The sequence below is a fragment of the Equus quagga genome, chromosome 19 (assembly GCF_021613505.1).
Source record: "Equus quagga isolate Etosha38 chromosome 19, UCLA_HA_Equagga_1.0, whole genome shotgun sequence".
NCBI classification, from domain to species: domain Eukaryota; kingdom Metazoa; phylum Chordata; class Mammalia; order Perissodactyla; family Equidae; genus Equus; species Equus quagga.
In genome coordinates this window covers 25,548,984-25,576,164 of record NC_060285.1, presented here as the reverse complement: position 1 = coordinate 25,576,164, position 27,181 = coordinate 25,548,984, and the positions used below count along the sequence as shown (strand labels likewise).

General features: G+C 39.3%; 1 protein-coding gene across 1 annotated transcript; it reads right to left on the bottom strand.

The window, feature by feature from the left end:
* Nucleotides 1-1,852: 1,852 nt before the first annotated feature.
* On the bottom strand, nt 1,853-24,980 carry USP44 (ubiquitin specific peptidase 44). The gene is made up of 6 exons (XM_046646568.1): nt 24,912-24,980; nt 11,530-13,027; nt 8,692-8,887; nt 6,613-6,721; nt 3,437-3,642; nt 1,853-2,469 (listed from the first exon to the last, which is right to left on the bottom strand). Exons 2-6 carry the CDS (start codon nt 12,955-12,957, stop codon nt 2,270-2,272), a joined length of 2,139 nt encoding a protein of 712 aa, XP_046502524.1. The 5' UTR covers nt 12,958-13,027; nt 24,912-24,980; the 3' UTR covers nt 1,853-2,269.
* Between the last annotated feature and the right edge of the window lie 2,201 nt (nt 24,981-27,181).

The following is a 27,181-nucleotide window of genomic DNA, read 5'->3' as shown; positions in this document are numbered from 1 at the left end:
TTGTCTAGGTTTTAGTTTTGGTTTTTTGGGTTTTTTCTTTTTGAGGAAGATTAGCCCTGAGCTAACACCTGCTGCCAATCCTCTTTTTGCTAAGGAAGACTGGCCCTGAGCTAACATCTGTGCCCATCTTCCTCTACTTTATATGTGGGACGCCTGCCACAGCATGGCTTGCCAAGCAGTGCCACGTCTGCACCTGGGATCTGAACCGTCGGACCCCAGGCCGCTGAAGCGGAACGTGCGCACTTAACAACTGTGCCACTGGGATGGCCCCTTTAGTTTTGTTATTTTAATAGACAACTTTTTTAGATCAGTTTTAGGTTTGTAGCAAATTGAGCATAAAGTACAGAATTCCCATATACCCCTTGACCTCACACACACAAGTTTTAGTTTTAAGGGATTAAAAAGTAAAGGGCTAAGTCACTTTATTTCTTTGTCACAAATTTTGAAATTGAAATAAGTACTGAAACAAGTGACTATACCATCACAAACAACATAGCTTCCAGAGTTATTTTTAAAATATCCCACTAAAATTAGGTACTGAAATGTATAGCAGTTAACCTAAGTATAAAGTAATCCTTGAAATTAAAAAAAGCTAGACTCGGGTATCTTGACCACATAAATCTTTAATGAGGTATAATTATGTTAACAGTTGAGGTAACAACTTGCATAGGTATTTAATAAATGAACAATTTTAAACCTTAGCCATTTAATACTTAAGCTGTATTTTTGGCATAAATGATTTGCCTGTTCACTGATAAGTTCTCATTGCACTTCACAATCAGCTAGCTGCCTCAGATGACTTGTTCTTTGAAATTTAAGGAGAATTTGCTAATAGAGGTCCTTTTCAAGCTTATACTTATAGATGATCACTGGAGGGAGAACCACATTCTGCAGGATATTACCTTTCATTAAGATTTCAACCTGCAAGCAAACTTAAGAAAAAAGGGATAAATGATCTTCCAGTGGTTGCCACTGAGCTAAGATCTTGCATAGCAGATCTACAGAGGTTAGTGGATTCTCCTCCTTCTGAATAAAATTAAGTTAGCAGCAGTAGGATTTTAAAGAGATCTATAAGAGTCTTAGGGAAGAGCAAAGAGTATTTCATACTATATTTTTAATGCAAGTTTAGATAATTTTTAATTTAAAAAAAATGTCAGGGCCCAGTGTTTGACTAAGAGGTTCCTAGTATTCACATAATCCTGGCAAGAGTAAGTACTCTAGGCTTTATTTATTTAGAAAAATGAGATATTGAATATGTTGCCCAGTTTTCAATTTTGAACAATTATCTCTGCCCTATGAAGTTTTTTTTCTTCAAGACTTACTTTTATTCCTTTAAACTAAAAATCTCAAGATATATGGTACAAAGCTTTAAGAGATCTAATGTTAAACATATAAAATGAACTCATATCCAAGTTAAACTGTACTTGCATAATCATAACATTATTTGCTAAATTCAAATTTTTGATATGACTGCTTTATTAGAATCTGGACAAACCTGGTTGCTGCCAGACAAATCATCATTATAAGTCCCATCCATCATCGTTTTTATGACCATATTACTGAAGTCATTTAAACATACTATTTATAAAGCTGTCGTTTGTATTTGCATACAGTTTGACTACGCCAAATAAACAATTATTCAAACTTAATACAGTTTTGAAAAAATGAAGTTCTATTAACCAGAGTAATGTCTGTTCTGAGCCCTATAACACAAAGCTTCAGGGATATCAATGAGTATTACTGATGAATATCTAGGTGATACCTTGATATTTCACTTTCGAATGTAGTAGTTTTGACTCCCTTCAAGGGGCAAAAGTGATTTCAATATACAAATTTTTTTTTTGGTAAGACTATTAGTGAAGAAAGTGTCTAATTTTCTATCTAATAAGAATTTGTATAGAAAATAGCTACAAAAGATAAGAAATGTATAAAATGATGCCACCTGAACTTCTTCAGTAGAAGATTGCACAAATTCATGATCTGAGCCAATTAAGACACTAAAGTATAAAAGAGGTAACACCAGACTGAGGTAAACTCTAAAAGTACTCCCAAGTACTTGAAAAAGGTTTGGTTTCCGGCTGTCATACATAAACAAGTATTTCTGCTAACTGTCTCTAAAAAGTTTTGTTGTAGTTAGATACAAATGTATAAAAACAGTGTGCACTGATTCATAAGTAAAAAATAAAAACAATGAAGTTCAAAACTGTAAATCAGCCCTTTTAAAAAGTATATATACAGATGGAATGAAGAAAGCCCCACTGTCTTTGGATCAGCTAAAGATTTCATTAGAAGAGGGATCAGCTTCTTCACTGGGATGCTGGCTACCAGACAGGAGTTCTGGAGGCAGGAGTTTAGGACGCCCGTTCTCAGTGACTCGCTGGGTGTAAAACAAGATATAAGCCTGGGCCTTGCAGACTTCGTCCATAGTGCACATGCTTAGCTTGGAATCATTGCAGTGTACCCAAAACCCTAGAGGGGAGCACAGAAATACACCTTAATGTTTATGAAGGAACTTCAGAAATGTCTAGCATAAATTAAAAGCATTAGTTTCCGTGAGAGTTAAGCTTTTTTTCAAGGGAAAATCATCATCTAGCAAATTCATTTCTTTTAATGTGAAATAGAGCTTAGACACTATGTTGCTCTGGAATTATCTACCTTTATCCTAGAAGTAATTTGAAGTTATAGAATCTGACTGATTAGTTCCTTTAACACTATCTTCAATTCCTGGTGTAATCTTACTAGTTAATGCTTTTGCTGCTCATCATACGATAAAGCAAATAGTGTACAACCAACTCTTGGTAGCTTAGTGTTAAATTAATTGCCTTTGTGCATTATCAGGGCTTTTTGTCCACACCTCTTTTCTGTCGGGAGGGGAAGCGGGGTAAATGGTGTGAGGCGGGAGGCTCATTCTTTGTTCAATAGTAGGTAGGGAAAGGGGAATAAAACATGAAACCTAAATCCAATCACTTTTGCTACCTATGAAGACTGTCCTAGAAGGGTCCATGGAGGCAGTAAGTGAAAGTGAGTTTTATATGTTAAAATCTGAACTTAAAGTTTGTTCCAAGTATCTGTGATCCCACAGTTCGCTAGATGCTCTCTTCTTTAACATAAAAATTAACTGAATTAAACCAGTAAACAGAGGACCTGCTCCTGGAAATGTGCCTTTAAGAAAAGATAGCACTCTTTCTGACTTTTGAGACCATCTTTATTATCCTATCGTATCCCTACAGCCCTTAAAAGTCAAAACTACCGCAATCCCACGAAAAAAATCTCCCTTTTCTGCACAAACACTCAACAGTACTGCAGAAGCATTCTTCTTGAAAGAAAACAAGAGGTCAAGTGGCTCTGCTTAAGATGACTTAGTGGCCAAATCGCTAAAGCCTGAACTCTAGCTTCCAAGTCTAATCCAAGATCAAATACTAGCTCCCATCTCTACCTCCTTCAGAGTTGTAGCAGTAGGCAGTGTAGTGTCCTGAGCCGAATCCTTTCCCATGGTGCATTACCACAGCAGATAAGTCATAGATAAAGCATTCTGGGCTGAGGGATTTCAGGGAGTCCCTGCAGCAATAGGGCTCCATGTTTAAGATTTCTTCAAAGCCAACATGAACGCCAATCTTCTCTCGGTTGTTAAGTCCTGACCACCTGTGAACAAACCAGGCTAAAATCATCCACAAGATCAAGGGAAAGTAACCATGTTCTACAGTTCAGACAGTCATAATAATAGAAGGCCCCAGAGAGTGCAGAACACAAAGTATCATATATAAAACAAATAATGTAAATACAAAATCCTTCCAATGCTAAAGTTGGCTATAAATGGAGGAAGTTAGTCTTATTTACCAAACAGGTCTGGTCAGGTTTTAACATAAATATTTGCCTTCGGTAGTTAGATGATAATATAGCAAGAAAATTAACTTTTGTGGCATAGGACATTTCCCCCCTTGTAACAGATAAATTCAAGGGTTTTTAATTCTTTATTGTCTTGTCACACCATGAGGAGGGAATTTATTCTTGGGAGACATAATCTGGACTTTTCTTGGCCAGGTGTGGAGAAAAAGCAGAACAAAACAGGCCACCTCTGATTCCTCGGAACACTTCAGAGCTCTTCAGACTAAAAAAATAGGAACTCTGACCCTTCCCTGTGTAGGTCAGCTGTCTTAGTGACAGAGTAAGTGTAAGTCCCTGACTTAGTGACAGAACTCTAATAACGCTCCTGTACTGTCATTTTCTCAGTCTATTGGTCATGCTTCCCAGTACCGGATCAAAGCATGGCAAGCAGTGTTTTTACCATACATAGAGTATGAGCTGGTGCTGTGGGGCAAAAATAATGCAATATGCGGTAGTTCTTTCAAGAGATGATAATCCAGTTTGGGGTGGTGTGGAGCAGAGACAAAAGACAGACATGGAAGAAAATATGATACTATTAGAGTACTAAACCATGAGGGTAAGAAAAACAACAGCAGGTAGAGAAGGGAGAAAGGAATATAGACAGGTTTTATGAAGGAAAAAAATAAACATGAAAATGCTTATTAATACGATGTAAAATGGTATGGAACTAAAGGTGAGACTTGCAAATTATATCACCTGCTGGACGAGAAGTCATATCCCAATCCTCCATAAACGTATAAACTACAACACTGTATCCAAAATTCACAGTGGTTTACCTCTGAGGAGAGGGGAAGGGACGAGGCCTGGGAGGCACACAGGCGCTTCAAAGGCATTAGAAATGTCCCATCTCTTATGCTTCTTCAAAGGCTCCTGTGTCCCTCCCCAGTCCCATTCTCGCTTTTATCTTTTATATATTTTATACACAGGCAAACACAATCGTACTTTCTGAGTAGACGAAGAGAGAGGAGAAAGAGAAATGTGGTGGTAAGTCACGTCTCTGAATCAGAAATAAATATGGCATGAAGGGTCAAAAATATTTTGGGCAGAAGATGGAAGGGAACAGAGTCAAACAGGTTTAAATTAAAGAGAGCTTCAAATGCCAGAGTAAAGTAGCAATTAGGAAGAACAGGATGTTCTTCAACAGTTTATAGTAGCGAACTAAGTAACAAAAATTTAAGTCCTTCCAATTTTAGCTTTACAGAATCTCTCCTATGTTCTCACCTCTCCAGGCTTACCCGGCCCTGGAATACAGTATTAACCTCCTAACTCATCTTCCCGTTTTCATTCCACTTGATTCTATATACAATGGCAGGTCTCACCTGACTTTTCACTAAACACCCTTCCCTGTTCCTTCCTCCATACCCATTCATGCACTTAATAAATATTTTGGGGCATCTCCTACGTGTGGAGCTTGGTTCTGGGCCTTGAGGTACAGGAATGAAAAAGACAAGATCCTTGTCATTACTGAGTTTCTGCTCCACTGGCAGGGGGAGAGAAATAAGGAAACTACTAAGGGCACAAAGTGTTTGTCGTCGTTAAGCAAAAACAGGGTAATGTGCTACTGAGGGTTAGCTGGCGCTAGTTTTAAACAGGATGGTCAGGGAAGTCCTCGCTAAAGAAACGACACATGAACTGAGACTTGAGTGATATGAAGCCACCTACGCCATTAGAGAGGCCTCAGGAACGTTTAGGCTCCGCTACCCCCCTCCTCCCTCTCTGATAAATCATGGTGTGACAGTTTGTGACACTCAGTATTTCTCTTCACCTTTACTTCTGTGCATGCCTGACTAATCTTGAGAGAAGGCTCTCACTCTGTATTCCCCAAAGAATACAGAACATCATCTTGCATTAAAAAGCACTTACATGATTATTTGCTGACTGTTTAACAGCTTCAATAAATAACTGAAATCCCTGACAAGCTACCAGTGATTATCTCTGGGGAACGGGACTGAGGAAAGAGGCACTTGCGCTTTGGGCTTTTACTTTGCCTTCTGTATTGTCTGAATTCTTTATAAACATGAATTCCTTTAATTATTAAAAAACAACAACAACAACTAAACCAGCAACAATGAATATGTATGAGAAACATGGTCTCAATGGTTTTCAAATCATAGCCCATCAAGTAACCTCTCATTCCTTAAGAGAACAACAAGCTGTAAGGGAACATGGTAATTGCAGGGGATGAAACCATGGGCTGTGATTAACCAAAAGCCTTGCCAACTAATTCACTTGACTAAATACATTTCTGAAGACTAGTTGTTTTTGGTTTTGTTTTTTAACTGCTTTGAATTGAACTGCTATACCTTTGTTCAAATATTTTCCCAGGATAAAGCAATTGGGTCAAATACTCTCAAGTTACAGATTAAATTAAAAAATTTTATACCTAAAATATGCTGAATATTAAACACTATAAGCAGAAACGCACCAGGAGAATCACATCACCCAGCAGACCAAAACATGAGGGGTCTGCGGGTCAGCAGCGCCTTCTGCGAGGGAAGCTAATCAGGAGGTGAGTTATTGAATATGCCGTCCCCTGGTCGAGGCTACAGACAGAATTTTTTTTTTCTTAAAAAAAAAGTAGATGTAAGTTCTCTACTAGCCAAGTATATAGTATTAAAATTTAATTCATCATGTGTATTAAGTTTCGAAGCACTTTAAGCACAAGGAATGATCAAGTTAGAAGTGGATGCTGGTAGGCACTGGTGATACTATGATATGACTACTAACCTGAATCGTTTGAGATGTAGTCTGAGCACCTGAGGCAGGTGGCAAATCATAAGCTGCTTTTGGGCTTCTGTGAGGACAACTGGTTTTGAGGAAAACCTTCTACGCTTTGCTGTGATATCAAAGACAGAATGAGAATCAAATTTAAGGAGAGAAGAAGAGCTGAGTAAACTAAAATAATTCAGAGGTGTATTATCAATTAAACATCTACTGTGTTACAGGCATTGTACTGTGCTCGAGATAAAGAAATGACCTTGCCCTCAAGGAACTTACAATTACACAATAAAAAAGAAAACTTAGGAGCTAGTCAACATAGACATAAACAAATAGGTACATGATTTAATATAATCCTGCAAATAAACAACAGAATGATAATGCTGTAATATTTGAAAATGGATTTGGCTATGCCAATTAATAGGAAAAGTTAAAACTCTCCCTAAACATACTTTAATATACTCTTCCCAAATTCTTAATTAAAAAAGTTACACGTTCAGTTCATTTATTGAGGCTAATCAGGATCCCCAGGGGCATGGGTCCTCATTGCCCAGAACACCCCTCTCCAGCGATCCATCCCAGCCCTGGCCAAGGCCTGAGAAAGCAGACCTTACTAGCTCTGCATCTGAGGCCTCCCTCAGTGTCTTGCTTTTGCTAATTTAGCACCAGATCTTAAAAAGTGGAACTTTGGATTCTTTTTGTTGTCCTCTCTGCTTCCCTGGAGGTCCACCTATGGTCTGTGTCCTGCAGCTTCTGGCTGGGCCACTGGCTACCAAAGTTTGCTCCTGATGTCCAGGAGCTGTCCTTCAACTTGTACACCAGTTCCGACTTCAGCCATAGTAGCAGCTGCTTCTCATGTAGGAGGTGGGATCAGTGCATCATGAGGCTGTCCTCTAAGCCGTCTCCACTTGCCACCAGAAGCCTTTCCTCCAGGTCTCTGCCTGTAAGATCCAGGTTACCTGGCTGCTGCTGAATGTCCTGGACCTACCTTTGGATTGTCTCTCAGAATATATGGTCCAAGTCTAGCTGGATAAGGGATGTCAACTCCTTGACTTACATTTGCCTTTGTGTAATTCCTTATAACAGAGTTCATATTAGTACTCAGAAAACAATGTTAATTTAAGTCATTCTAGAAAACCATCATGTGATATGACATTTCTTCAATGCTGGAACATCCAACATTTCTTTTATATTACCTTAGAAGTTTAGTATCTAAAGCCCTAAAATCATTTTTTTCAGACATGGAAATTAGGGCGAATACCTGGAAATATTTAGTATAAACACTAAAATGCCATGTACACATTGATAGAGGAGATAGAGATACCAGATAAAGACACGCAGATCTGACGTGGTTTTATACACCATTTCCCTGGAGGAGGATGCTGCTCTGTAACTGAAATGGCTGATTCATCTCCCAGTGTTGGGTTCCTGTGCTCACCTCTATTAGCGAGCCTATCAGGGTGGATCTTAATTGTCTGTTTCCTCCATTAGGTATGTGAGTACCTTGAAAGTGTCTTACCTCTATCCATAGCAACAAGAACAATGATGAATATAGAAGAGATAGTCAGTAGATAGTTTTTGAATCTTTGTTTTCATGAAGTCAATCTCCACAGCAGCAGTCCAACTATATATTATTTCCTATTATACAGGTATGTATACAGACACATACACATATATACACACACACACACACACACACGTTATCTATATATCAGTGTTTTGATACAAGCAAAAAGATTCATAAAGCCAACATTTCATTCAGTACTAAGTAACATACTTTGCTTTTACTATTCCCTTTTGCTACTTTATTCTGCCTAATGTATTAAAATTTAAATTTCTTATTTTATGAATCCTTTCTCTCCACAATTGACTATAGGATGAAAAATATTTTTAATGTCATCAATAAAGCAAAATAAACACAAAGTTCAAAAATGCCAATTATAAAGTAGAATAGCCTAGTTTCTTTCGATGAATTCTCAAGGTTTCTTTCCATAACGGCTACATAAGGAATTTCTTCCAGCTTCCTCTCATTTGTGGGTCTCTTTGCTAATCTTAGAAAAGCAGAGAGAATATACAGTCTCTACTTACAGTTACACTGGTCACATATGTAGATTTTTCCTTCTAAAGCTTCAGTTTCTGTGAATTTGGCCAACATTTCAGTCACCAGACATGGCTGGGCAGCAGTATCTTTTCCACTGTACTGGTATCTTTCTGGAAATTCCAGTGACAAGTCCCAGAAAGGTTCTATGGTATTTGATTTGTTGTCACACGCCAGACATGTAACCTGCAAATAAAAATTTTAGTTTCTCAGATTACAATCCTTCTGTCAAATCCTTTCTGTCAAAGCATTTACTCCTTTCACTAGAGGTCATTGCCTGGAAATAAGCTTTTCTTCTGAAAACGCACCACCAGAATTCTGAATAATCTGCTTTATATTATTTTCAGGAATTTTCTATTATAATTAATTTTCCTTCCAAAGGACTGTCATTAATTACGCATTTGTGGGCTTTTAACTACTAGGCATTCAAAAAACTCCAAGTCAAATCTGAATTTAGGTAAAAAACCAAACTGAGGACTCATTTAATAAGATATACAATGCGTGTGTGTGTCTATATGATATATATTTATATGCATTTAATTTAATGTGTTTAGACTTGAGGTTCTTTGCCATTTTTCCTTGCTCATTTTTCACTGATTTTTCTCTCCCCAAATCTCTATAAACTCTTAACCATAATACAAATAAATTACTATTAGTCTATTTTTATAGACAATATATTAATATATACAGATTTTAAAGCCCTACCAACTGATAACTTCAAAAGACAATACATATAACATAAATAATGATGTCATATCTCACTTAAAGTTAACATCACTACCTTAAGATCCTCATCAAAATACAGGAACCACAAAGAATACGGGAGAGTTCTAACAACTTACATAGGAAATTGGGTAACCGGAAAGGGAAAGAATAATAACTTCAGGGAAGCATTCAGCAGATTTAATGCCAACAGACACTGCACATAACTGAAGCCAGACCCTTAAGATCTAATAATCCACACATGATGTGAAATATTACTAAGCTCTTTCACACACGCTACATTCCTAGAACAGGTAACCAAATAAAGAAACCAGTTCTAATGCAGATTTTAGATTTAACAAGTTGACACAGAAGAAAAAAGAATACTCGTGGCATTTAGTCTGGGGACTCTCTAGGGCCAGGGTCTTACCTTTGGGAATAGTTTCTTTAAAAAAAAGCCATTCCAGCAACCAACCATCCAAATCTCCTGAAATGGCCAGTTTCCTAAGAGTTTATTACATGTTCAAAGGGAAGAGAGCAAAAAGCTGACATAATTTTTATTAATTTCAAAATTCATCCATAAAGGAAAAAACAAGCACATAGCCACTGTCACACTATTTGAAATATAAAATGGTAACTTTCTGTAAAGAAATTTGTAACCAAGTATATACCCTCTGACAAAGTAATTCTCCTTCTACGACTCTCTCTTAACGAAATCACTGGAAAAAATGTATTACGTGATCAGAACATTATAATAATGGAAAAACTGGAGCTACTTTACAAGTTGACAATAGGAGAATGGATAAAGAAATTGTGGCATATGCAGATGATGGACATTGAAACGGTGTGAAAAGAATGATTAAATATTTTAATGACTACAAAAAATCTTTATGTTGTTAAGTGAAAAAATTTAAAAAGCAGGTAAACTCAACATGACCACACACTTAAGGGAAAAGAAAAAGTATAAAATGTGCAGAAGAAAAAAAAATTGGAAGGAAATATACCAAAATAGTAGTCTTTTGTGTGCGTTGTGGGGTTATGGGATTAGAGGATGATTTTTCTTTTCTGCATAGATTTACTGTATCATATAGGTTTTCTACAACTATATATTACTTTTATTTATATAGTGTATTTTAAACATCTGCATAAAAAGTTAGAAATGACAGAGAAGGATGGTGGAAAAGTAAAACGGCACGTAATACAAGAAACACAAACTCTTAGTTGCTAATTAGCAAAGTGTAGAATCTTTACATTTCTGAAACATTAAGTGAAACTTAAAAGATATTCCCTAAGAAGAATTACATTTCAAATATTTAAACCACATGCCAAAAAAGTATGCTATAAAAACAAGAGATGATATCATTGCCATGAAAGGTGAACTGAGGAACAGAGGCAGGCGTGCAGGCGTGAGGAAATGACCTAAGTGACCAATTGCCTAAGCTTAAAAAGAAAAAAATTTTTTTAATGCTCTGTGCTCTGGAAAAGTAGAGAGTCTTATGTCTAGTAATAGTCTACCAACAAGTCCACTCATTATAGAGAACCGTTAATTAGATGGAAGAGTCTGGTTTTGTGATTCCTTTTCACAAGGGAAACTTTTGCAGCTGTAATTAAAAAAGGAAAACCATTTAGGAATATTCTAGATGGAATCACACTTCTTTACCTTAAAATTTTCCCACAGACTTGTTAAAGCTTTCAGACCCTGCCCCCCTTGGTTTCGTGGGCAGTCCTCCAGCGCTCCTCCTTGGCCCCTGAAATTACTCAAGTGTGCACCAATCCATTCCCAGTACTGCAGCATCTTCAAATCGGTTCCCTGTGGGATTAAACCCTCTTCTCAATTCCTCAGAGAATGAATGTATTATTATTAACCTAAGAAGCTCTGTTTTCTGATTCCCTCTCCCCACAAAAAAAGCTTTGACACCATGCATGTAAAACTACTTCCAATGATTCATGAAGGAAACAGCTGTAAATGAGTGAGCAGACTTCTCTATACATATTTGTGAAAGCGATCGATTTTGATCTGAAAACAGTACTAGCTCTAACACGCTAGGTATAGAAAGATTATGCACTTTTTAGGCTTCACTTTATGAATTCCCCCAGATGAAAATAAGATTTAAAAAAATCCATACCTGACTAAGAAGTTGTCCATGAAAAATGTTATTCACAACATTCAGAACCTGTTTGATAGCTTTCCTTTGAGAAGTGGGGATAAGAGCTGGTAAACTGGTACCAGTAGTCTCTAGTTCATGTTGTATTTTATCCAAAAGTTCACAAAGAAATTCCTGAGCATCTTGTTGAGCATAACCACGAAAAGCAGGAATTAGTCTCCACACTGAGTGTAGCATGGCAAATGGTGAGACCAAGGCCCACTTTCCAGACCACATGACCTGGAACAAAGTATGCAATTCATGACAGAGAGAAATGCATTGTGAACTTGGCTCCCTCAGCTGAATAAGTTCCATCTTTCTACTCTTTGATGCTCCACCACTTAGTCCTAATGATAAACTTGGACGTCTGGAGCGAAAAGATCCTGTATCTTTTTCTTGGTATTCGTTCATTTGATATACTGTATCGGTGACTGGTAGACGCTTATAAGATGATCTTGTCTTATCACTAGCTGTCACGGCCAGCCATCGGTTCAGATCAAGTTTTAAAAAACATTGTCGAAAAATAAGTAAATGACTCAACACCTGAAGAACAGAATTCATGTAGCAAGTATTTCCCAAATTTCTCAATCCCGTTACACCAGGAGTTACTACTAGTGTTCGTTTAACTGAGAAGTCACTGGCTTTTCTTAATCTTACATCTTCTGAGGTAGATAATACTTTATCTTTTGCTGGTGAGGCTGGGGTTGGTAGCGGTACTTGAACAGGAACTATTCCTAGTGTGGTGGACTGGGCTAGACCTTGCAAACGTAGACTCTTTCTTGGAGGCATACTTTCCAATTCTGCTTTAACTTCATACTCTAATTCTTCCCGTCGTTTCTTCACTTCTCTTTTTGCTGCTATTTTTTCCTGAAATTGTTCTTCTTGCCTTTTTCTTCCAATGGGTGATAGTTCAAACCAAGTTCGAAAGATTTTACCCATTAGTATCCTTCTCCGGTGCCAGACAGCAGTAGACATCTGATCTTCATTCTCAAGCAGAGATTGGGCGCCATCATGTAAGAAATAAGAGTCATCGCGTGTACCCGCAGACCGTAAGACCCTTCCGCTCCCAGTGGGGCAGTGATAATTCTGACTCTTGAGCGCACTTAACGTACTTCGTAGTAACTTCAGGTCTCCAGTTGCGTTATCATTAAGAACATAATCATCACAAAAGTAACAAAAAACATACATCTCATTCACCTCCAATGCAACAGGATGACTGCTTTCTTGAAAGTGCCTGAGTGCATGTTCTTGAATATATCTTCCACAGGCAACATGGGAACAGCTAAGGCAAGCCCAAATCGACTCAGTTGTATTGCAGTCCACACAATGCCATTTCTGAGGGTTGAGGATGGAATGGTCTTGAGCAAGCCGCAACTGACCAATGTGTTTGCACTTATCCATTGTTAACATTTATTTAGTCTTGCTGAGAAACACATAATCCAAACAAGTCTCTGTTCACAACACTTGAAGCATCTGAAAACTAAACAAAACAATGTCAATTTTTAATAAAAGGAAGCCAACATTTTTCTTTTTTATAAGGTATCTTTCCAAGAATAATTTTATAAATTTGCTCCCTCCCAGTTTCTGGGCTGCCTGTCATGATTCCACAGGCACGTCTCACCCTTCCCTTACTCTACTCTTCTCTGATCTCCCACACACCTTGTTCTGAAAGAACACACCTTCACTTTGCTTTCTCTGATGGGTTTCCTTTAAAAGCTCTTTTTAATTTTCTGCCACCATCTACTGGTGAAGGACGGGTAGTGACCACTTTTCACTGAACTAGAATAAGATCCAACCTCTTTTTACCCAATAGTCTGAGGGCAGTTTACAAAACTACATTCCTTTTCTTAACAACTGAGGTGGGCAAGACCTAAATACATCTAATCTACGTTCGGAGAGCCCTAAGTGGAGTTACTAAAGCACAACCGTAGTCAAAGGCATGGGTTCAGAAACAGAAAACTTAGGTTTGAATTCTACCTTTGCCACACACTATTATATGTCTGTTTTGAGCAAATCTTTTTACTTTTCTAAACTTCATCTGTAAAACAGGGAACATCATACCAACTTCATTGAATTGTTGAAGAATTGAGATAATATAAAATATTTATCTCACACAAGGTAAACGCTCAATAAATGGTAGCTATAATGCTAACTATAGTAAACAAATCTTAATATTTTATTCTCTTTATTTAAATGAATCATATTAAATATTCTAATTATTACCATTTTATATTTTGCTTTCCATTAGTAAATCAATAATGACCTTTAATTCATGGCTCTGTAACATACTCTGACTTGACAGACTTGACAGTCGGCCTTGGGGAGAGAGAAAGGAGGAGAAAATCCTTTTGTGTGTGAATAGACTCTGAGGAATGTGCAAGGATGTGTAAGCAAATAAAGAGAAAAGAGGAAGAAGATGAAGTGGTGGCAATACAATGAACTTTTACCTTTTGGCAGGCCTAAGCATTTATCTGAAATCATAAGCTTATTCTGAAAAACAAACATACATACACCACAAAAACCCTACATAATAAAGCAAACAAAACCTACGTGATTTTGACCCCAGAAACTTGTTCCTTTATCAGTTAAAGTCAGGAATATTTCTGCTACAAGTACCTAAAAATAGTGAACTGACATCTAGTTAAAAAGTAGGGATCACAAAACATTATCTTAATTGATTTAACAGAAACGGCACACAAATTTCAGGCGGGGACCTAGTTAGAGAACACTCAGAACAGTGTAAGCAACATGGTCAAGGCTTTACATTTTTTAGGGCAGCAAGACAATACGAATTTCAAGGGGACTTGCAGGTGCCACCTCCAGGGCCCTAAGAAAACTGTCAAGGTAAAGTTGATTTTTGGGTCCTTCCCACCTCTTTTTTTATAAAATCTCCGAGCAATCAGAGAGCCAAGCCCTGCCTGCTCCCCATTTCTTAACTTTTAGATACAGGGTACCCTGAATATGCACTTAAGACTGACCAGTCCCAACCCTCACATGTGGACAGATATTTCTTTTTTTTTTTCAATTTTTATTTTTTTCGGATGTACATCATATTTCGAATTCTGGATACATTACATCATGTTCACCACCTGAACACTAATTATAGTCCATCCCCTCACATGTGAGCCTAATCACCCCTTTTGCCCTCCCCCCTCCCTGGACAGATATTTCAAACACACATTTGAAGTTTACTTCTCTTCCCTCAAAATCTCCTGAGGTCCAAAATCTGGTCAAATACAGCATTTTATTAGAATTCCTAGTATTCAACAATAGTGGCTAATGGCAAAATTAAGACATCAGTGATTAATATACTCCATTATCCTCACTCCTGCTACGTATTGAGGCTCAAACATCTTAGAGTCATCCTTGACTCCTCTTTCTCTCTCCCCACACCAACCCTTCAGGAAAAATGGTTGGCTCTATCTTCACACTATATCTAGAATCTGACTACCTCTTTTACCTCTCTTTCTACTACCCTGGTCCAAGCCACAATCAAGGCTCACCTCGATGACTGCCATAAGGCTCCTAACTGGTCTCCTAGCCCTGGTCCCTGCTGCTACCAAAAGTTTACTCTCCACAAGCAGCAGCATAGTCTGCCTCTGGACCCAGACAACCAGGACCCAGAGCTGCCACTTTAGGGGGCCCCTGCTCTGGCCCTCTCCCATTACGTGGAGTCAGCAGAGTCAAGGGGATGCAGCCACCTGGAACCTGCACATAGCCCCAATTTCCCTTTTAGACCCATTCACTGGGACCTGGCCCCTGGAGAATTACCTGCCCCAATCACCCCCAAGCCTGCCTCCTGGGCCTACAGGTAATAAAAAGCTCTGTAGAGGAGAATGACATGATCAGATATTCAGGTTACAGAAGGATCTGAACGGCAGATCTAGACGGATGAGTGATTAAAAGAGACTCTACTGCTCCAGACATTACAAGGAAATTAACGCTGCCAAGACGGGAGCAGTGGTAGATTTGTGCTGGATTGTTTAAAAGAACTGATTCAATATGGAGATTAAGAGAAGAATCTAGGGCTGTCTTCTATCTCCTTTTATTTAAAAAGGAACATATAAAGAACACAGAGATAATTTAGTTAGATGTTTGTTTCTAGCAAGTCATAGACAATAATTATTAGTTCAATTGCTTGTAGAGATGAAGAAGGAAATGCCGTTTATTTACACTCAAGGAAAATGATTTCATTCTAACATTTTAAAGAGATGGTATGATTTGATACCTTGCACGACATTCAGAAAAGAAAGCTCAAAAGAAAAAAACCTAGAAAGAATATATATATATATTTATTGTGGGGGTTATCTCTGGGTAGTGGGGGCTGCAAATTATTTTACTAATCCATATTCTCAAATTTCCAAAGGTAAGGATCACGTTACTTGTACAGTAAGTTTTAAGTAGGAAAGACAGTGCTATGTATGTACTAAATGATACGCTAGCCTCTTCACTGCCTTCTCCTCTATATTCTGCAAATACATTCCCTTGGTTACAAGGAATTCGCCTATTTCATTGCACTTGTTACTAAAATCTCTATTTAGATGATGGCAAGGTCCCTGACCTGTTAAATGGCCTATAATTGAACGGCATGATTCCATGCAATGCAAAATTGTGAAAAGGGTGAAATGTTGACGAGATGCCATCTCTGAGAGGCATTATAGCAGGGGAAAGGTGTCACAGCGAAACGGTTAGACAGCACACTCTGGAACCGAAATGCACGAGTTTAACACTTGGCTGTATTTACTATGAGACCTAGACAATGTATTTATACCCCACATCCCTTAGTTTTCTTACCTGTAAAATAACAGTGGCAATAACACCAATAGGGTTGTTAGGGAATTAGAGAAATTTATATTTGTAAAGCACTTGGAATACAATTCCTGGCACTTAATATGGCTGGTGGTCTAGTGGTTAAGATTTGGTGCTCTCACTGTGGCCTGGATCCATTTCGTGGTCAGGGAACCATACCACTTGTCTGTCAATTGTCATACTGTGGCGGCTGCATGTTGCTGTGATGCTGAAAGCTATGCCACTGGTATTTCAAATACCAGCAGAGTCACCCACGGTGGACAGGCTTCAGTGGAGCTTCCAGAGCAAGACGGACTAGGAAGAAGGACCTGGCCACCCACTCCCCAAAAAATTAGCCATGAAAACTCTATGAATAGCCACAGAGCAGCGTCTGATAGAGCACCGGAAGGTGAGAGGATGTTGCAAAAACACCAGGCTGGGTTCCACTCTGCTGTACACAGGGGCGCTAGGAGCCAGAATCGACTTGACGGCACTGACAAAAAGTAATAAGGCCCTCAGCACATCTTAGCTGCCAACAATAATAATAATAATAATATTACTATTACTACTATTATTATAATGCTAGTTTCCTTCTAGTTTTATCACTTTGAGCCAGGGTTTCATTCTTCTCAACCAAATGTGTACTAAGCCCAACTAAGGTGCTGTTAATTAAGATGTTAGCTGAGAACTAAGGTCTGACCTCTCCCAGGGGTATTTGCATTTTAAAAGGGGATCTCTCAACGGTAAAATCTTTTTAAAAATCCAAAGAAGTGAAACCAGGATGGTGGAATGACAGATCATGAGATTAATATTTGAGAGTAGGGGGCTCACGTACCCTGTCCACTTATGAAAGAAAGCAGCAAGGGGTGGATGACCAAGAGAAGGGTAGGGAGGAAAGCAGGAGCTAGAGAGCCAGGCTGCTGCCACCGGAGACACCCAGTTTGCCTGGCTGCCTAGAGCCAAAGCTCAGAGACAGTTCCTAGGGTATCCCCAAAGGGGCCTCATTACACAAAGGTCTAAAAGCTCGGAGGAAAAGAAAGGGGGATGGGAGTATCTTCTTGACACTTCCTATTTTCCTCTACTGGCTTCAGAGCACTTCTTTTCATTTGCTAATCCACTGTTGAGAAGCTACGTATTAACTCTGCTTGGCTCCAGCCAAATGGATAAGTGATTTGGGGCAGTATATTCATTTTAAAGAAAAATAAAACATTTTTGTATCCCCTACATAGATTCTGATAAAATATCACCTGTACCTATATATAATAGCAACATACAAATAGTCAAATGTTCTGAAATTTATATAGATTAAAATTATCTATACTATCATTTTCTCTTACATTTAAAAAATGTTTCACACTTGAAGTTCCAATTAATTGCTATGAAACAGCTTTTTCTAAACCAAGTATGCTATCTTTATTTTAAAGCCAGATGTATTTACAAATATTCTGAAACCTCCTTTTGTCATTATTTACTGCTTAGAGACAAAAATATTAATTTTCAAGCAAACCATTCAAGCTATTCAAACTTTTCATGCCATATAACTGAGCATTTTTATTTTTAAAATTCCCTTCGGCAAATCTCTAAAGTTTAAGAAAATAATTGTATTTGACTTACTGAAAGCTAATTATTTTATACAGAGTTAGCATATCATTAAAGCAATTATAAAACAGGTAGGATGACTAGAAGAGAAATAAAATGGAAGATCTTATTAGGATATTTTTAGTCAAAGGTTCATATCACACACAAAAATCAAATAAGATTATAGGTAGGGGCCAGCACGGTGGCCGAGTGGTTAAGTTCGCGCACTCCGCTTTGGCAGCCCAGGGTTTCGCTGGTTCGGATCCTGGGCGCGGACGTAGCACCACTCATCAGGCCATGCTGAGGCAGCGTCCCACATGCAACACTAGAAGGACCCACAACTAAAATATACGACTATGTACTGGGGAGATTTGGGGAGAAAAAGCAGAAAAAGAAAAAAAGAAGACTGGCAACAGTTGTTAGCTCAGGTGCCAATCTTTCAAAAAAAAAAAAAAGATTACACATAAAATATTTAACTTGTCACAGTTCAACAGCACAAAACTGCTTATATTTACCAGCCAAAGAGGACTCTGAAATTACTTTTCATTTATTCAAATTTATAGCCCTTTGCAACATACAATCCAGGCTTTAAGCACGCAGCAATACTTTTCTATTTTTAATGGCTCTTCAAACCTCTTCTCATAAGGAACTCATCCTACCAGCAGAGGTTCAATGATCAGATCTAGAGAGCTGACCACCAAGACTTTATCCTTAGCCCCAAGCTTTCTGAGCCAGTCTCAGGCACACAGCAAACTCAGCTTACCTATACACTGTGCCGCCTTCACAGAATTAGCTTCTTTTCCAGTATTCTCTTATTAAAGATACTGTATGATCCTTCAAGTACCCAGGCTAGAAATCTTTTTTTTTTTTTTTTTGACTCCCTCTTCCCATCTCTTCTACTCCAACATCCAGTGTCACCTATGTATATAAGATAATCATTCCCCAAGTCTTCATTCCCTTCCATTTCCAGAACTACCATTCCCATTATGGACTTTATTATATCATTCCAGAAGCACAGCGGTGACCTCCAAACGGGTCCCCCATCATCTGGATTCTCACTCTCCTTCATAACTATCCTGCCAAATCCATCTTCAAGTTTGCTTTCAGCCTTTAACTCTTGTACTTAAAATCCCGTTCCCCATAGTCCATTAAAGCAGTGGATTTCCAACTTTGACTATGACTCAGACTAAGAAATCTTACATCGGGTTCTAGTAAACATAAGTATACATATAACACACACACGCATTCAGAACAAAAGTTTCACAAGCAATCCTTATAAGAATAATGTATTCTGATATTTCCTATCCTATCATTAAAAAAATACGCTGGTCAGAACTCCCTAAACTGAATTCATAATGGCAGTTTGACAAACACTGCAATAAAAATTATTATCCTTTCATCAGTCTTGCTTTCAAAATTTTCCAGATTCCAACCTATCTTCCTTTCCTTACCTTATTACCCCTCTGTCATGTACACTCCAGGCAAAAAGAATCAGCCCCAGCCACTTTCCTGAACTCATCTTCATCATTCTCTCACCACCACCTTTAAAAATGTATCCATCCTCCAAGGCCCAACTCCTTCTTAAAGTATTTCTAGTTAAAAAAACCTCTTCTCCTCTAATTGCTTAAAGGGCTGGGGTTGTGCCAAATAAGAATCCTTGTGTTTATTTGTGTATCCATCTTTACTCGGCCACCTGTTGGGTAGGTTCCCTAAGGTAATGGAGGGACTATATCTCAAACATCTTTTTATCACCTTAATTAAAAAATAAGGGCTTTATGAAGATCCTATAGGTTTTATCGCCATTTTGTTTCAGCCATTTGTTTCATTTCATTCAGGCTACCAAATTTTTGGTATAATCAACCAACTAGTATTAATTGCAGGTCTCCTCTCAGTTCTCTTTATGACATTTGAATCAGTGGTTAAGATAGGAAGTGACTGATCACTCACTAGTAACCAAAACTGCCCCCACCCTCAACCAAGTGGCCAATTTTTCCCCACAGTCAGTTAAGGCAGATTCCTGATATTTTGTGATGTCATTATCCGAATTCTCTATCTTTAACCAGAGCCTACCATATGTCCTGTCCCATGCTAGATGCTTTCAGATACCAAAAATACATTTTATAGAAAAGCAAATTGAGACATACTTTCCCAACCCTAATTAGGTTATTTATTTTTATTTTTTAGTGAGGAAGATTGGCCCTGAGCTAACATATGTTGCTAATCTTCCCCTTTTTGCTTGAGGAAGATTATGCCTGAGCTAACATCTGTGCCAGTCTTCCTCTATTTTGTATGTAGGATGCCGCCACACATGGCTTGACAAGTGGTGTAGGTCTACGCCCAGGATCCGAACCCACAAACCCCAGGCTGCCGAAGCAGAGCGAATGAACTTAACCACTACGCCACAGGCTGGCCCCCTAATTAGGTTATTTCAAGTTTTGGTATATGTAGTGACTCTTTAAATAACTATTCATGCTCCAAATATAAGTATTACTAAGAGCTACAGGAATCACTGAAAAGTGAGAAACATAGCTAATTTTAGGTCTCATCTCAGTTCAATGTAACTTCAACAATTAATATTCCACTATAAGTTTCAGTTATCTTCAACATAATGATTTTTCCAGCTGACCACTCCCTTGTGACCTCAGTTTCTTAGGAAGACACTTGGAGAGAAAGCATGAAAAGGTACAATATAGTTATAAGTGTTAGAAGTTCCTATAAGAGGTGAGGTACCAACGATTAGTCATATGAAAGTAATCTAGAACTTCTAACCAGTGCAATCAGTATCACAATTTTCAGTTTCTTGGCTATAAAAAATATGTTGTTATGAAAGTCAGGAAGTTACTGTGAAAAATAAACAAAAATAGTCAAACTAAATTACTATTTAAAAAAGTGACACAGAATGCGGGAAATGGCTAATATGCATTGCCAAAAAGAATTAATCTATATTTTACAATCTGAATAGACACTAAAATAACACCATCATGCTCTATTAAGAAGCTTCCTCCTTTCATAGCTCGTACTTAGTTAAATAATCACACATAACATTTACACTTTAGCAGTTTTAAAATTATTAAAGGATTGTTTAAGTCTTGAAAGACCACAAGATAAATTGAAACTCCTTAACATAGCATATAAGAGCCTTCAAATTGTGGCACAATATATACTTTTCTACTCTTATTTATGACCAGGCACTTCTCACACATCTTTTGTTAAAATGTTTTAATATACAAATGACCACATTGTCAATAAGTTTAATTTTTTAAATTTTTCATAAGTGGAATATGAACTATTGTTTCACAGGAAATGGGCATGCACATTTTATATAAATTCTATGTACATTCTATTCCAATTAAAGAAAAAACATCTGTACCACTGGGCATAAAGTAGAATACTTAAATAAAATTGTGTCACAGTAACCATCTTTATCTTATTAAAGAAAATTCTCCTGAGACCTCGCAGAGGGATGGATATTAAAGAGTGGGCTAATATTAAAGATATTGAAGATATTGAATCTTTATTTTAACAAAGATAATTTTTGTAACAAAACTTATCTTTCTTTTAATAGTACCAAATAACCTAAACAGATCATCTAAAAACTATTAAAAGCAGGAAGATCTGCTATTTTCCATGATAAAAGATAGGAGGAAATGGCCGTTTCAATAGGATGTCGGCCTTAGGAATTACTAACCAACACAATCTCTAAGTGCATTTGGATAAGAATGAAAATAACTTTATCCATAGTCATTAGGGCAAACCCTACCCACTCCTTATGAGCAGTTTTCAATTTCATGAAACCACCATAGTACCCTGTCCTCTGAAGAAATGTTTGTAAAATGCCAAGTGTCAAGCATAGTGCCTGGTACAGAGAAAGGGATTCAATATTTTTGAATGAACAAATTATTGAACGAATGAACACAATGGGCTCTCACACTCTCCCTGCGCCCTCTTAGGTATGCTATTATGCCTATTATGTGCTTTGGCACCTCTCCTTGTCAATCATGATGTATTTCCTTTCCTTTATCCCTAGAAAGGCTCTGGTTATTCTTTCTTCCTCCAGAGATCTAGAATCTATAATTACCCTGATCTCACTTAAATTCCTCATTAAACAATAAAGGATACACCCTTTTCCCTGGGCCTTCCTGGTATTTCTAACATACCTCTCCTGAAGCACAGAGATTGAATCTAGTTGATGATGTTCTTAGAAAAAGCACCTAGAAAGTAAGTTCTGCCTCCAGGTTATTTGATTTCCTCACCCATCAATACTTACAAGTATTTCATTCATGGGCAATTCTGTTCCAAAACATTTATCATCAGTGACACACCACCACACTTACATATCAACCTACTGCAGCTAACTTCATAATAATGGGGAAAATAGTCACCAAAAGATTGAACATTCTACCATGGGTCTAGTAAATAGAGTTCAAATACTTTGTGTAAAATGCCTAGACCTTATCATTTTAGTACATCCATGAATTGGCTTAACAAGTATATTCTTGGACTATAAATAAATTAGCTTTTTCCTATGGCATGTAAAACTCTGTTAAAATGAATTCTTTATTATAGAGTTTTTATGGTGTCTCAAATTGCTATGAAAAATCCATTGTTTTTCTTACAATAATCTTAATCTTTGCCAGAAAGCCAGTATTTGTAGAATCTTCCTATATTTTAGTTACTTGTCACCTGTTTAGGCTGGGCCAGATGGCAAAACTGTCCCCCATTATTGAATCCAGAGAATGATGGGGCACACATTTCCTATCTTGATTAGACTCCTAAGCCCATGCCCCAGCTCCTTTCTAATCTCCCACCACCAGACAACTCCATTAGAATCTGGCAACCACGTTCGCTCTGCCCTAACACTGCTGGAAGGACAAAAACTCCAAAGCACATTTTTTTCTGCTACCAAGAAGCCAAAATGTTGCCTTTCTCTTTATCTCTGTAACATCCAAAAACACAATTCAACAAACATTTACAGGAGTTTTTTTCCTCCGTATGAAGCAGTTAGTCAGGTGCTAGGCATTCAAAAAAAAAAAAAAAACAATACAATAAAATATTCTGCCCTCAAACAACCCAGTGAGCAGAAAATCCTCCTATGTACCACCAAGGCTGTAATACCCAACAAGATTCAAGTGTGTAGAGGAAAAGTTTTGTAGAAGGTATGATACCTCATTCCTTTCTTTTTGTAATACAAAAAGAAAAATCTGTAGAAAAGGTGGGTAAAGACAATTATGTAAAAACAATTATTTCAAATATTTAACCCAAATCTTCAACAGATTTTCCATTTTAAATATTCCAAAAAGTGTATCATTGTATACTATACTCAACAGATTCATCTATCGCTTAAATTTTTGTAAGCTAAAAAAATCTGCGACAATTAATGTTTTGGATGAAAAACAAGATTGATGCCCAATCTAAACAACCAAAACGTTTCAGCTTTCTACAACGTATGCACTGAACTATTTGTTCAATATCAGAACATCTCTAAATTTCAATAGGGACTGTGTCTACAATGATAAACACCGGATTGAAAAACCTGCCATCCACTGCAAAATTATGGCTAGTACACAAAAAGCTGGAGAAATTAGAGTTAGGGGGTGAGAGAAGCTAAATGAGCCAAAATGTTTAAAATCTCTGTCAAATCCCCGGAGATGCTAAAGATAAAAAGATTAGGGTTCCAAGAATCCAAGATTTATCTCTTTCAAGACAAGTGAATATCGCCTCTCACTGAGATTATGAAATATTCTATAAACACGTGCTTAACTCATCTTTGCCTTCCTGAATTTGATCACAGTGAACAGCCAATTCTTTTTTCTTGTTTACACCGACGGCTGGTTTTAAACACAACTCAAAATGGAATTTCAGGCCCAGGGCTACCACCCCCTACTTTTACCCCCCAGGCAGCCTCTTAACAGATAATAAGGAATTCAAGTGCAGAGCCTGAAAGTCGTATTTCCATGCTAATTTCACAACCCCGTTACTTGCAAGATATGACAATTAAGACTTAGAAGTGGGGAGCCGCGCGGGCTTGAGGATATAGCAACTCAAGACTTGCTAAATTGTTTTTCCACTTCCAAAATTAAAACTGCAACAAATTATCCAGTTACCAGTAGAATTTACAACAGCTCAAATTTGCAGTTGAAACAATTACATGTTTCACTTTCTTTTTTATGGGGGCGGGGGGGCGGGAGGGAGAGGGAGGCGAGTCCCACTCTCTCAAACTTTCGCAGTCATTTTTTTCCCTCATGGCTGACACGTTGATCATGTTCCCCAAATAGCATTCCCTCCCCGAAGGAGAGCGGGAATGGTTTAGGAAGCCGGTATTCAAAAATCTAAGTGTCTCTAAGTGGCAGCAGGTGCTGGCAGCACTGGGACTCGATCGATGGAGGCAAGGCAAGGCATTCCTTCTAAACAGAGAACTAGAATTGCCCTTCCAAAGCATCCCAGGGGCTTCGAGCATCACTTGGCGTCAATCAGAGCCGGGGGGAGGATGTGGTTTTATCTCAACAGTGCCAGCTCTGCAGAGCGCCCCAGTCCACATCAGATTCGCGATCCCATCTCCTCAACGCTGCGGAACTCGGGTCAGGGCACAACTCCCCCTGGGCACCCCCTCAGGCGCCCCAATTTCGCCCCCTTTCCTCCCAACTCGTCCCCCTCCAGCCCAGCGCGGGGTGGCTACGCGGTGCCCCTGGCCACAGGCGACGCGGCTCCTCGCAGCATCTTCGGATGCTCCTGAGGTGGCCGGCCACCAGGACACCGGCCAGGGCATCGCACGACCCACCGAGACTTCCCAGGGGCGCCAATTCTAAAGTCGCCGGCCCCGCCGCCGCCTCCTCCGCGCGCCCCTCGGCTCGCCCCCCGGTCCGTCCGCGCGCCGCCCCCGTTCCGCCCTCCGACCCCCTGCGCCCTGCGCCGCGGGAAGACGCCGCCAGGTGCCTCCCTCCCGGGGCGCCCGCCGGACCTGTGCGCCCGCCGGCGGCCGCGCGCCCCCACGCACTCACCAGCCCCGGCCGGAGCGGCCATCTTAGCGCTCGCCCGCGACCCCCACCCGCCCCCCGGTTCGGTGGCAGTGGCAGCGGCGGCGGCGGCGGCGGCGGCAGGGGCCCGGTCGGGCGGCTACGTCAGCGGTGACGCGGCGCCGGCCCCGCCCCCGCGCCGCCGGAGGGCGGGGGTGTGGAGGGGGCGCCCGGCGCGGGGCTGCAGGGTAGCCGTCCCGAGGGAGCCGCGCCGGGGCTGCCACTCGGCGGCAGCGGTGGACGTGCCCGGCGCGGCGGGGGCCCGCGGAGGCCGTGGGAGCTTCCGCCCCGCGGCGGGCTCCGCACCTGTCGTAACCGTCGCGGTGACCGCGAGCCTGTGAGATGCAAACCATCCCGCTCGCGCGATGCCTTCTGCACTGAACTTCTGCGACTCACGCGGCGCCGAATTGTTTGGCAGAAAGGCGCGCCAGTTCGGTTATCTTCAGAATCTGCCCAAAGGAACTGGCGTCGACCTTTTTCGAGGAAACGTTTCCTTCCCGAGGAGGCACCTAGGTGCGAGCTCAAGGGCTTCCTCAGATAGCAGTCGGGCGAGTAAGGTTCCAGAATAGGAAACTTCCTGAGAAATAAGATTTAAGGGACAGAAAAAGGCACCTCTGTCCAAAATGACCGTACTTGAAATTGCCCATTTAAGATAATGAAGGCTATTCCGAAATGAAACGAAGAGAAGAGACTGAGGGAGAAAAATCTGGAGAAGAGGAAAGTCAAGACTACAGGTACAAGAAGATGAGTCCATTAAGATTTATTGAGCTTTCACTTGGCGCTCGGCTCTGAGCCAATTCTACCCCGCGGGGAATATTGAAAATGAAGACACCATCTTCCTAAGGGGAGCTTGAAGCAGCAGCGAGACAACCGTGCAACGTTAATAACATGTCAGTTGCCTACGATTTCTTACAATATATAAAGCAAGCTATAAAACTGTTCATCTCTTTTAATCAACAATTCCACTTTAGGGAATATCTTTCAGTGGTGTGACCTGGAAAAAAAGAATGAATGCACAAAGGTATTCGTAGTATATTATCCAAATAACAAAATTTTGAAGGAAAAAAAGTGTCCAACCAATGGGAAATGGCTAATTAACATCTGACATATTAACCTTGAGAATTCTTATGTAGATAATAAAATGGCAATAGAGTCTAATCAGTTCATGTTTGAAAAAATATCGAGTATGTACGTGAAGATTCAACTGCATAAATTAGTCAAGCACACAAGGATTAAAGATAGGAATAAAATAGATAAATAAAGATAGGAATAAAGTAGAAAGAGTAAGACTCCTTTCATTTTTTTTCTGTATAGTTAAGCGCATAATATTCTCTCTGGTTCAGTTGTGTCCCCAGTGCATTCCTCTCACTCAAAACACAAACTGCTATCCTGTAACCTTTCTCGCTACCTTAATTTCTAAAATGCACTATGTGCATCACATGAGAGCATCTCTTAAGAGGAAGTATTTCTTCCAATTAAGCATTTCTGGCATGCAATATAGTTCTTTCTGTGGTTCCTAGAAAGCAAAATATAACAAAGACCAAAATCTTTGCTCTTATTTTAATGTTGTAAAACGGTCTAGAAGATCGTTGGCAAACTCTATCAAGAGTCCGCCACCTCTGATCTAGGAATTCTACTTTGAGAAATACAAAGAGTTTTTACCTGAGACTCAGGCAACTTAGAAGGCTGAAAATAGACACGACCTAACTATTCAGCACTATGGGAGTGGTTAAGTACATTTGGTATATTCATGGGACAGAGTAATATATGGTCATCATAAATCTTATTTTCAAAAAATATTAAATGAAGGAATATAGGTCAAGCCAACTGCGTCTGCCATTTCCATTCCTCTGAGAGGTTCCTTCTGCATAAATTATCTTACGGGTACAACCTGAGCCCTTCTCCCTCTTTGCAACAGTTTACTGGACTGGGATGGACTAAGTCCACTGGACTGGGATTGCCAGACCAAGGGCAATCAAACTGTAGGAAGCTTGTTAAAGCTCTACCCAAACACTGTACAGGGTTAAAGAGGGGTTGAGGTGGATTGGATAATGGTTTAAAGGCACACTGAGTATGCAAGCAGTGGACACCAGGCAGCAAGAGCCACAAAGGAGCAGAAGCCCTGAGTAATCAGAAAGAGGGTATAGGGAGCAGCAGCTCAGTTAAAGAGAAGTAGCAGTAGCAGGAGTCTTAACAAAATTCTGAGGAGAACTGCTTGGATTCCAGGAGCCTCTAAAATAACTGTATAAAAGTGA

Bases quoted from the DNA above. Each gene is read 5' to 3' on its own strand.
- USP44 (XM_046646568.1), bottom strand. From the start codon at position 12,957: ATGTTAACAATGGATAAGTGCAAACACATTGGTCAGTTGCGGCTTGCT. The intron at 8,888-11,529 runs GTATGGATTTTT...TTTTATTTGCAG, and splicing joins ATGGACAACTTCTTAGTCAG to GTTACATGTCTGGCGTGTGA. The intron at 3,643-6,612 runs GTTAGTAGTCAT...GTTTGTTCACAG, and splicing joins CTACATCTCAAACGATTCAG to GTGGTCAGGACTTAACAACC.